Source organism: Streptopelia decaocto (genome assembly GCF_964273445.1).
Source record: "Streptopelia decaocto genome assembly, chromosome: 2".
Lineage (NCBI taxonomy): Eukaryota > Metazoa > Chordata > Aves > Columbiformes > Columbidae > Streptopelia > Streptopelia decaocto.
This window is the reverse complement of record NC_138655.1, coordinates 30,986,137-30,998,782: the sequence shown is the minus strand read 5'-3', so window position 1 is coordinate 30,998,782 and position 12,646 is coordinate 30,986,137. Positions and strand designations below refer to the sequence as shown.

Below are 12,646 nucleotides of genomic sequence, written 5' to 3'. Positions count from 1 at the left end.
CTCTTGTGTCCAAGTTACTGATGAGTCACACAGGGCTGGTAACCACCGTGACATTTCTGGCAAATGAGGAAGACTGAGGGGAGTATTCTCTCCTTTCACACACAGGCTTTTCCTCAACCTTAACCTCTTTCCACAGTCCCAACCAATTTCCTTTCATGCCTTTAACTCCTCCTAAAGCTGCACTCTGACTGCCAGTTTTCACATCCTAGACATTTTTGTCACTGCAAGACTTTCCGCTGGGATCCCAACTTGCACCTCCCTGTGTCGCTACCACAACCCAGCACCACACTGGCAATCTGTGCCATCTCAACAGAGCCTTCAGCTGTGCATCCCCTTCCATCACCCCCACACAGAGCTCCTCAAACAGAAACTTTTCTGCCCCATAAACTCACGCTTCTCTAGGTCTGGTCCACCCAAAGTTAACCTACATGTGTCACTAATTATTCTTCCCAGCTGAAGGGGTTTAAGGAGCAAATCCAAGACCTTCAGCCCTACTGATGAACCATACTCTTGATGATCTGAGACATTGTAAGGGAAACTGTGCTTTCAAATAATTTTTTTAAGGCCTATTACATTATACACAAAAGACTGTGTTAAAAATACAATGTTGAGTTGTGAAGTCAAACACACAAAAACGCATCTAAGGGGAGCATTAATTTTGCCTAAGAAATCTGTTTCATTTCAACCACTGGCTGGAATTTCTTTCATCAGGGAGTAGTGAAGGGGTCTAGTTGTTGATGAAATAGTTGAATATGTTAGGAGACTCTGGAGTGTGAAATACAGTCCTACAGTTAAGGGTACTGAATAGTACTGTGGGAACTGGATTATTTTCTTTTTTTCTTCTGTTTACATAAATGCTGTGGAAGACTAGGAAAAGGTTTCCTAAAGGTTCCTGGTGTTCCTCATTGCCTGAAACTCTGGTATGGGAAGCAGCTGAGCCTGATGTGAAGAAGTACTCACCCTCTGTGGCTTCCAGAAGGTCAAAAGCACCTGTGCTTTGAATCCAGGAACCGCGGCAGAAGTCCTGAAGAAAAACCAACAACCCAGTTTGAAACACCTCAGCCAAGCAACTCAATCAACTATTTGATTTTCAACTTTCTGAGTCCCAGCTCCCCACCCAGAACGTAGTGCTACACCTCTACAGCATGTTGCACATATCATCTAGCTCTGTGGGACTGAATGTAATAGTGTTGAGACTGAAAAGCCCTGGGGACAGGGAGAAGGAAGCTTATTGATAAAAACCTCCTCTTTAGATGCAGGCTTCAACATAAAAAAGGGTCTCAACTTTTCCCCTCTACCCAACCCACTCCCCTGGAATACATTTCATTCTGCAGCTTCTGCAATCTTGGAACAAAGTGGGACTAGATGCTGGGTACAAGTTCTGTATACAAATTTATCTTTATCACCTCTTACTGTCCCATAGGATTAGCAGCACTGTTGCAACAATTCTGCTGGTACAAATGAGTGAGGAACAGACGCTGTAGTCAAAAAATTAAATCTGAGGTGGCACTAGCCCCTGGCAAAGTCTTCTCTAGTCTTTTTCAGTCAGTCAGACCTAGTTGTTAAAGAAACCTTGTTTGGGATGTGTCAAATACAATTTCATTAAAATCTCCTTTCTGATGGGAGATTTGGGTTATAAAAGTTAATGCAATGCAGATAGCTGAGCTGAACAGGCTGTTTCCCAATAGATTCTGGTATAAAAAGTATTTCATTATATAAAGCTTGAATCACAGCTTTCTCAGCAACTGTTTGATGCAGGCTTGGTTTCAATAATATCTCATGCAAGGCAATGAAAATAGCATGGAGGGAAGGCTCCCCTTCCTAGCAGAGGAACTGGCAACAAGGTGGAATTTTGAACCTCTTTTTTTTAATTTTGCATGAGAAAGTATACAACCGAAATGAAAGCTAAAGCATAATTTTGGTACTGCTCCCTTTTTGATTAAAAATTGCACAAAGCTGTCTGGTTAGCACATTATGAGGATATTAATGCTGTTAAAAAAAAAAAAAAAAAAAAAAAAAAAGAGGGATTTTTCTATCTGGAAACCTGATGCGTCACTCCTTCAGCTTTGTCCCTGGAGGCAGACCATGGGAATTCCCAGCCTTGGGCCCCTGTGGCTCTCAGCCAGCCCTGTCATTGAAGCTGCGCTTTCAGCCTGGGATGCTGCCGTGCTGCAGGGGTGGAAAATGAGGCTTCAGGCTGTTCACTGGCGGGATAAGGTCAGGCCGGGGGGGCTCTGTGAAGAGCCCTGCAGACCTCTGTCAGCACCTTGAAGAAGCAGGGAGACTTTTCACTTCCCAGAGAAGAGCTAAAAATTAGGTAAATGTTGCCTAAAACAACACCACCACCACCACTAAGATTTTTTTTAAAGCCCCATAACAGACTTAGTTTTAACTTCTTTCAGTGAGTACCTGACTCACTGAGGGCTCTCCCAGATTTGTGGCTGGTTGGACCAGGTCGGGGTACCTGGAATTTCAATCCTCTCTTTTGAAACAGGCACAGATTTAACAGGTGAGGGAGTGACAGCCATCTAGCTTTAGCTCTACAGCCATACCTCTCTGTGTGCTTGGTTGATTTGATGCTCCAGACCTTGGGACACGGTTGTGGCCACGTGGCAGTTCAGCCCCTGACTTCAGGCGGGGGCTGCACCTGCCTCTTGCTCAGCCCATTCTGGTTTATGGTGTGGAAGAGGCCTGTGCAGCTGGAACTGAAGTGCAGAGGGACAGATATTGACAACCTAATGGAAGGGAAGACTTTGTCTTTACAAGAGCTGCTCTTTATGCTTGCATGGCCTTACAGCACACCGCTGACCAAGGCACCTTACCCCTCCCCACACCAACTTAATGTATTTTGTCCAAAAACATATGTGCATCATTGGCATCCCCACCTACTGTAATTCTTAACAGAGTAAACCTGAATCATTATTATTCCTGGTGCTACTTTTGGGAAGAATAAACAGTTATTTTGTCATTGCGTGCTCGAAAAAACGTGGAAGTCCCTAAGGAGCCCAAGCTTCCTGTTACCAATGCCTTAAACTTTGCCCCACCTTTGTGAAGCACATGCAGCTCGTGGAAGAATGTCATCTACTCTAACAATTGATTTTCTTATGTACAATAACGTCAGACTTTTTAAATAAAAGGCTGACCCGTCTCCTTCTAAAATAATTCGTCTGTTTTATGGAGTGTTGTTCTGATTATATACAATTCCCACAAGAAGGGAAGTACCTTTAAAATAAGGACTATTCAGTACTAGTACAGGATTTCCTCTTGTTGTTGATAATTTCCTCTTAATAGAAGAACGCAATGAATCCCAGAGAAATTCAAAGGAGCAATCTACAGACAGTTAGGCATCTACATTACACAGGGAACATTGTTCAATCAATTTGATGTTTTCCTGATGAAGTAAAAAATAGATCTACCTGCTGCGTAGCATGTACGAGTTCCTACAGCACACACTTCAGTTCCCTTTGCTACATTTTTAAACCCTGTCCAATCCCACAAACCTTTACATAACCATCACTGCACCACAACAGATGACAATTCATTTCAGCTTTTGGTGTTGAAATTCAGCCTCTGAAATGGACTCTCTGTTAAAGACAGGCTTGGTGATAATGAGCAGCAGTATTACCAAGTTATTATCTGCACCATAAATAGCACATATATAATACGAAACAAGTTAGCAACTCTCTGTTCTCCCTACCAGATGTTCCTTATCTCAGAAGCAGGCTCTGTAGTCCCTTTCACCAGAAGATCTAGTTTTCCACTACGATTGGGAACATGCACCTGCCCTACTCACCTGATGATGAGGGAGACCTCATATCTACATAGGTGGCTGACACATATCCAAAACCACCATACCAAGATCCAGGAGCTGAGTGGCTGCACCAGCAGCTAGGTGTTAGCTGCTGACAGAGGCTGAGTGATTTGTGGAAATGGCTGCAGGTCACTAGGAGCTCATATCAGTTATCCTGATGTGTCAAATTATCTGCCAAGTTGGGCCACGAGCCCACTGTCATGCACTGACTACGCTTTAGTTCCCTGACCTCCTTACACTTACTAGCCCAGACTGTACAAATGCCATCAGTAAATCACACTGTGATGCATCCCTACAGCCAGCAACAGCCCACCTGAGACCTGGTTCCTCCCTAGCTAGTGAGATGGCCCATCAAATTCGATTAAGACATTCACATACATTTGTTTCAGCACCTTACTAGTTTTGAACTATGTGCCTCAGTCTTTGCATGTTGGTCATCTGATTCTGGCTTACTGAATAAAATTATGAATACTAGAATTATGACCTTCCCCACTCTGAGTCCTTTACATACTTGCAGGCAGATTATTTTGTCATCTGACGTCACTTATTTCCGTATCTTTGCAACAGGCAATGCAAACAATGCAACTCTTCATTTGTCTGTTCACAGCCTCAGTTTTCCTCTGGTCCTGCACATCAGCCTTCCTTCCTGCTCCCTGCCATTCTCTCGCAGAACTGTTCCACCAGCTTTTCTGCTCCAACATCCTTTCTTCTGTGAAAGCAGAGCAAAACAGGGAAACACACCATCAGCGTTTAACAGGTTACTGCTGTCTGTGCCTAGATTTTACAGCATAACTTAGAGAAACACAAGCCAACTGGAAAGCTCCAAGAAGCCTTTCCAATGTGGAGAACAGAGACTGGTCTGCAGAGGTCTTCCTGTGCTGAAGGTGCCCCAACAAGCAAAAGTGCAGAAGATGGGCAGAACTGATTCCCGCTACCCACCTTCCTTTCCAGGAGGCTTCTCCTGACGAAAGCAGCCTGGCAGAAGACTCTGAAAAGGTCCAAGCAATGTAACGCGGCTAAGAGCTCTGCAAGCAGGGCAGAAAGCCCCTAGTGCATTATACAGGTGTATTACATGGTGTACTGAAGAAAAAATAAAATAAAATAAAATAAAATAAAATAAAATAAAATAAAATAAAATAAAATAAAATAAAATAAAATAAAATAAAATAAAATAAAATAATAAAAATAAAATAAAATAAAGGCTGGAAGAGAACCTCTGACTGTGAACTTTGCTCTGTTGGGAAGGCTTGGGCAGGCTTCATGCAGCACAAATCAAAGCAAGGCAGTCTGGTCCACTCCTTCAAGTTATATGAATACTCAGTAGAATGTGCTAGAGAAAAAATTGTGTGGGACTAGCTGGAATAAGAGAGAATGAAATATAATACTCAAGCACTTCCTTAATAAAAGCTTTCACCAAATGAACACTTCAGACTCCCAAAAGACACCTTCAAGTATCTGTATCTTACTAAGCATTGGCATTTCAGCTTTTATTACCACAGTCGAGCTACTACATTGCAAGCATGAGTCAATGCTTTGCGCCTTCTGGCTCCAGAAGAAAGGGACTGTTCTAATTTATATTTATAAGCTGGGCAAGTGGAGAGAGAGGCATTCATTTACAGGCGAAGTACACACTGCTCCGCGAGGCCAGGTAGGCTGGTTAGTACATGGACATATTCGTGCCTTAATGTCCTGACTCACCAGTACAACCTGTCTCTGCAACCTTCCAGGTAAGGCCCCCAAAAAGGGCTTTGTAAATCACTTTTGTTGCACAAAGCCCATGACCTCCACATTATTCACAACAGACATCCAGCTCCGTATAGAGTATATTACAATCCCAACTGGGAGTTTCTGGCAAGAAGCACTTGTGAATATGCACACAATATAAAACAGGAAGAAGGATTTCAGTTTATCTGTGCTTACTTGGGCTTGTTTGTTGCTTGGGGAAAAAAAGAAAATAATAAAACAACTGGCAGGCTTCCCACCACTATGCAATGGTCTAGGAAGGCTCCTGTCACCTGGGGACTCACATGCTGATGTGTGAGTGAAGAGAGCAATAGCCAGGATTCATGGGGTTTTCAGCATGATCCTAACAAACCCTGTCATGCTACCAGCATTAAGACGGGAGCACTGAACAGAAGCTCTTAAGAACTACTGACAGCTTTTTTCCAAAAGCTAAAAAATGTCATTTTCATGAGCTATTCTTTTATGTCAAAGCACAGAATGGATTTCCAAGGTTTGCATCTCGTTTTACACAGTGTTTACCAGCCCCTTACATCATTATGCAGTCAAATCCAGCTTCCTTGATAAAGGAAGATAATATTAGCTTATATGAAATAGCACATCATCTTAGATCCCACGCAAAGCTTTAGCCTGAGGATTTCCGGACAGACACAGTTCATTCCATGCAACTGAAGGTAGCTGGGGGGTCATGGGATCAAGTCACATATGCATTTCCTTTCTTCTCTTCCATCCCTCCCATTAAGCTTGTGCTCCTGTATTGCTCTTTTGCAACAGTGTAAACAAGTAAATGTGTTGGGCTCAGGAGATACCTGTTGTCTATAAGAGCAAGCTTATTTTTGCCTTTCTCAGTTTGTCTTTGGAAACTGAGCATCCTATAGGAAAGAAAAATAGCAGAACATTTCAGAACTGTAGTTTCTGAGAAGAAACAGCATTCGTCATGTATATAGAAAATTCCCAACTACCACTGTTTCATGATGAAAGGAGAACCAGCACTGCTATCCCTTTTTCAGAGCTGACAGAACAGATATGGATTAAGTGATTGCCAAGCATGATTTACTAAGTTGGCAGCACAAGTAGTAATACAGCCCTGGACTTCCAACCCGGGTGTTTCAGCTTCTGGGCCATGCTTTTCTCATTTGAATTACGAGGTTTTTGAGTTCCTAGAATTCGTTCATCCCTTTCTACAATAACAATCAGGACATTTTGAGTCTCTAAAATTTAATACAGACACTGCAAAAGCTGAATAAAACTAGTACTTTTCATTAATACTTTTGCCATTAGTAATGGAAAAAGAAGACAGTGGATATGGAGGCAAACACCAGCAGCTAAGCTTTTATTGCACTCTCTGCTTCTGAAGTCCATTCAAGAGTAGGACAGTAGGACAAAAATAATTATAGGGGTCTTTTTACACAAAGGAGACAGCTATTTAGAGGCAGGCAAAGTCATTTGAATGTCAATGAAATAACCATTAAAAGGCTGAGAAGCATTGCCATTTATTAAAAGATCTAAAGAATAGCTGCATGCACTGCAGCAATCTTCTAGGTAGGAGTTGTTAATTTGGTATAAAAACCTATTAGGGACAGGGCAGAGCACAATTAAACAGGAGACAATACACACTGTGAAAAGGAAACTGGCTTTGGGATTTTACAGCCTCTTATTTCATGCTTCTACATGAAATACTATGCTCTGTAATCTCTCCTCAATAACACCTAGGTATTTCTAGCTCCCACCAATGTTTTGCATTTCGTTTCTAGCAGCGGTCCTCTACAGCCTGGGGAGGAAGGTAACACAAGGTTACTCACTTGGATGCCCTCCCACTCTTTGCAGCCTCATGGCAATCCTTCTTCCAAGAAAGCCATCAGTACCACTCCTTAATTGGCCCGAGAGCCCCTCTTTCAACAAAGCTCTTGTCTCCCACAGGGCCGAGCTCTTTCTGTTATTCTGGCAGAGCTAAATCCAGACAAGGATGTGCCATTTACCAGCACAAAGGTACTATAAATTCAAGTGCATGGGAAAGAAGTGAGGTACTTCCAGAAGTTGTCAGTGTTTTGCAGGTAGGACAGACCACATCTGGAGAAAACCTATCTGTGTGTAAGCCTGTCAGGTTGTTGCTTCAAGAAAAAGTGTAAGATGCTAGTAATACTGCTCAGGGACAAATAGAGGATCCATTGGAAAGCTCGGGGAGATCCTTCACTAATGCACTGAACATGAGCTAAACCAGATGGATGTACAACTTTGTTACAGAGCTATAGGACAGATAAAGGTTTTATGAGTTAGACAGGAAAGAACACCACATTGGTAAAGATGATAACTTTTTAATATTAATACAAATGGGTAATATTCAGGTGCAGTGCAACTATAACCTCTTCCTTAGCAGTGACCCTGGTGTCTTCACTGTCTGCCCACACACTGACAGGCAAGTAAAAATGACACGCGAAAGGAATCCTACATTTTCCTTCCCTCAACTGTTACTCTGAGGCTCTGCACTTCTTTATGTGCCCAGCTAATGTAGTCAAGTATGCCATAATATTTGAGAAAAAAGTAAATACAAACCCCCACAGCAAGACTAAGTAACAATTGTTCAACATTTCCCATGACAGCCAGAGGCATGGAATTCTCCACTGATATATATCAGACAAGCATGTCATTTAAAATACTTTGTTCTTTCTCCTTTATTTAGCCACAACACAAATCCAAGAGCAGTCAAACCCCGTCCAGTGGAACTCACTAGATAAACCTGTTCAGGTTAAGATTCTCATGAAATGAAACAAAAATATACATGGACATGCAGCCACTCCCACACACACAAGAATGCAGCAGAGCCCTTACAAAATGAGGAGTGCTACCAAATTCACCTCAAACGCAACAAAATCAACCGGTTAGGATACACCTGTTAAGCAACAGGGCTGTGTACTGAATGGGTTCCCACTGGACCATTCTATTTGCTACTTAAATTCCAGCATCGTTAATTTCAGGTGCAAATTTGAAGCTCGCAGAGGGAAAGGGCCTGATCACAGTTACCCAAGCTTATGGGGTAAGAGAATAATTACTCCACTGTAACCCAAAGCAGAATATGGCCCTGTGAAATGAGTATGCATATGACCAGCTCCAGTTGAAACACTACTGCAGGTAAAAACTTAATTTTTTCCTTTCACTTCCTCAGCAACTAAAGCCACCATCAATATAGTGTGTGATCGGACTTTCACACCCTCCCCACGTCCTGCTCCTTTTGGTGGAAGAAATAGTGTAGTGGTTCTGTGATGTAAATCTCCACTGTGGACTGGAATAAGACCACCAAATATACCAAACCACTGCAGAAGAAATAGAAATTGGTCCATCTGATTTGTCAACGCTTTGTTCAGAAATGTAAGACTCAAGTATAGTTTATGAAAAGAGTAATTCTTTATAGAATATCTCAGTGTCAAAATACTAACAAAAACACAGCTTGTTAATGCTGAGAAGAGTGGTCTTGGAAAAACTAATAACTAAATTAGGTCGTTGCTAATAATTATAAGTGATATCTCTTCATAAAAAGGTGTTCTGACATACTGAGGAAAAATGAAACATTTGAAACAAACTGTTTACAAAAGTGATTTAAATGCTCAGCATAGTTCTAACACAAGTGTTAACAACCACTATTATAATTTTATTTTTTGACAACTTCAGCAACTATTTAAAAAAATTGCTAATACAAAAATGTAGAAAACAAAAATCCAAAGAAACAGTTTTTAGACAAACTTAGTTAAGGTGAGGCTGTACCTTCGTCCCAGTTATTAAGAACTTCAACTTTAAGCATGGCACAACCCAGCTCAGCTTGGTTTGCAGGCTTCCCCACCCTTACTAAAGAGTTAGTTCTTAGAAGGCTCCAATTTCAGTCCCCCAGGGTCTGTATGGCTTGCCAAGGGTTGCTGACTGCGTTGGTGCAGACGGGCTCAGCACATTGGGGGACAGCAGATGAAAGGAGCCAAATGAAAAAGGGAACGCAGACAGAGATGCCATGGAGGAGAGAAGAGGAGGAGACAGTTTGGTAGTAGATGTGACCACGGGGAGCACTGATCCAACGCTGCCATTTGGGGGCACTCTGAGTGAGGAAGTTTCAGCATGTGGGGCAGCAATTCTGGTCTGGTGATGTGTTTCTGCAGAAGATGCTGTAGTACTGGTATTACCGTGCCCACTTTGAGCCAGCAGCAACGGGTGAGATATGTGAGGGTGATGTCCAAAGGCACTGCCCCAAGGAATGTGTCCGATGCCTGTGTGTGCACTACTCGCTGCTTCCCGTTGAGAGGCGTAGTTATTGAGATGAGACACAAGTCGAACCCGCAGAGGATCGGAGGCATCCAGACCCTCTATAATACTAAGGTATCGAGCAACTTCAGCCAGGCACTCTCGAAACCCTAGACTCCGATAGTCCATAGCCAGAGCATGAGCATCAAAATAACCTAAGAAAACAACAACAAAAAAAGAACAGTCTTAAGATGCTGCTTTCTAGCCATTGTCTACATGTAGCCTCCCCACTCCACCCTCCCCTATAAGCATATTTCATTTGGATGTGGTTAGTACTCCCAACCATAGATTAGCTGCCAAGCTCCTTTTTCTTTTTCTCCCTTTTTTTGTCTAACAAGCTTTTCTTTTATATCTGTGCTGTGATGCTGCAAGTCCCAAGATCAGTCACAGACTGCCATTTTTAAAGTAAAATTGCACACTGCCACTGGAGGAAAGTACTTTTTTTCTTTTTGTGTCTCCCCAGCGCAAGCAAAACCACAGCACAGCAAAATTCATTAGAAACACAAGACCTAACTTATCAGAGGGGACTTCTGCAGGCAACGTACTTTTTTCCTAAAAGCACATTTCACCATTTATGTTAATTCTCTTCACTACTCATTTCATCCTGTATTTTTTTCTAGTTTCTGTTCTGAACTTTCAGAAAGTTAGAGCAGCAAACATTGGAAAACACAAAGTTTTTGTTGTTGTCAAAGTTGCCAAAAGTCGATTCAATTCACAGTGCTGACACATTGCTAGAGAGACTTGTAATCGCTCTCCTTTAGAACAAACTGGAGCTAACAGTGTAGAATGTTTCGGTGCCAGCGATGCCGCAAATCTTGTCAAGCAGAAGAAAGTCTCAAGTTCCCGATGAAGCATAAGAAGGGTTTCCCTTGACTTTCTGCAAGTGCTCCTGCAGCATGCTGCACACCAAATGCTGGGGAATGCCCTCCTCTCACAGAGGCTTCTCTGCAGGGCTGCTGACCCCGCTGTCAGGCACCAAACTTTACCTTTCCCTCCTGCTGTGTGCAGCATTTTCAGGTGATCAACAGTCATCTGCAGAATCTCTGCTTTTTCCAGCTTGGCTGATCCCTGGGAGACAAGGGGAAGCAGGAAGCTTTTTAGGCAGAACTAGAGATGTTAAGGAGGGGCGAGCCTTCCTCCCGGGAGCAGGGGGGAGGCAGTGTGGGCATCACCAGGTGCTACCTGCTTCTCAAAGGCGCTGGGCACCAGCCTCCTCAGCTCGGACAGGCTGTTGTTGATGCGATCGCGGCGGCGCTTCTCGATGATCTAGGGGCGGAAAGTGGAGGGTCAGGGGCGGCCGGGGCTGGGGGAGCGGGGCTGGGGGAGCCGGGGGCCGGCCGGCAGGCACTCACCCCTCGGCGCCTCTTCCTGGCCAGGATCTGCGAGGTGGTGGAGGGAGACATGGAGCCCGCGGCTGAGCTCAGGTTCCTGCGGGGAGCAGCGGGACATCGGTCACTTGGGCACCACCACCCCGGGGAGGGCGGGGAGGGTCGGAGCTGAGGGAAGGGAAAGGAAGGGGCGCCTGGGCACCCACCCAGCCTGCACTCACCCATTCTCGTCCGCGCTCTCCTTCTCCACCTCGACGGGCTCGTCCAGCTCCTCGCTGTCCGACGAGCTGTACTCGGGGTGCGCCCGCTTCATGGCGGCGGCGGCAACGGGGCGCGGGCGCCCCTCGGGGAGGCGGCGGGCGGCGCGCGGGAGGAGGGCGCCCAGCGCGCGCCCCGCGCCTCGTCCGGCACCCGTCTCTCCCATGGCGTTCCCACGCCTCGCCTCTCAGCCGCCGCGGGCGGGCGGACCGGGCGGAGCGGCGGGCGGGCAGCAGGCAAGCCGGGCAGCAGGCAAGCCGGGCAGAGCACGCCCGCTGTCGCCCGCCGCGCAGCACCGCCACGCGCGGCCCCCGCCGCCCCCATTGGCCGCCGGAGCGCCGGACTCAGCCAATCGCCGGCCGGCCGACCGCTGGGCCCCGCCCCCTCGGCGCGGAGCGGTGTGGCAGGGGGAGGGGTGCGTGGGAAAACGGCGCTGTGGCGCGGGGCGGCGCGCGGTTGAGCGGCGGGCGCCGCGTGCGGGCCCCGGCTGGGCGGGTGGGAATGGCGGGGGGGCGGGGCGGGGCGGGGCGGGGAGCCGGGCGGGGCGAAGCAGTGGGCGGGGCAGCTCCAGGGCCCCCGCGGGGTTGTCCTCACGCCGGGGTCCCCGGTAGCCCGATCCCTGCGGGTGGTTGCACCCTGTGTAGGCTGGGTGCCTCTTCCGGGGGCTGCCGAGCGGGGGTAGAAGGGGAAACCTGAGCGGGAAAACCCTTCTTCGGAAAAATGAGTTACATGTTTATAAATATATAAAGGGTGAGCGTCACGAGGATGGAGCCAGGCTCTTCTCGGTGACAACCAATGGTAGAACAAGGGGAAACGGGTTCAAACTGGAACACAAGAGGTTCCACTTAAATTTGAGAAGAAACTTCTTCACAGTGAGGGTGACAGAGCACCGGAACAGGCTGCCCAGGGGGGTTGTGGAGTCTCCTACTCTGGAGACATTCAAAACCTGCCTGGACGCCTTCCTGTGTAACCTGTGTAACTGTTCCTGCTCTGGCAGGGGGATTGGACTAGATGATCTTTTGAGGTCCCTTCTGATCCCTGATACTCTGTGATTCTGTGAAATGTGTGGCTGAAGCCTGAAAGCTGAGGATCCTTAAACTTTTTGGTTTGGTTCTTCATTTGTTGGAAGGGAATCACAGCGTCCCTCCTGGCTGTGCCTTTCTGAACTGCAAATCAGCCAGCGAAATCCTTTCCCTGTCTCCCCTCCCATGTTTTGGAGGTGGGG

General features: G+C 45.9%; 1 protein-coding gene across 1 annotated transcript; it reads right to left on the bottom strand.

The window, feature by feature from the left end:
• Positions 1-8,195: 8,195 nt before the first annotated feature.
• Positions 8,196-11,710, bottom strand: HEY1 (hes related family bHLH transcription factor with YRPW motif 1). Its single transcript, XM_082043778.1, has 5 exons — positions 11,385-11,710; positions 11,188-11,263; positions 11,018-11,101; positions 10,822-10,903; positions 8,196-9,990 (listed from the first exon to the last, which is right to left on the bottom strand). The coding sequence occupies exons 1-5, from the start codon at positions 11,585-11,587 to the stop codon at positions 9,407-9,409; spliced, it is 1,029 nt and encodes a 342-aa protein (XP_081899904.1). The 5' UTR covers positions 11,588-11,710; the 3' UTR covers positions 8,196-9,406.
• Positions 11,711-12,646: the final 936 nt, after the last annotated feature.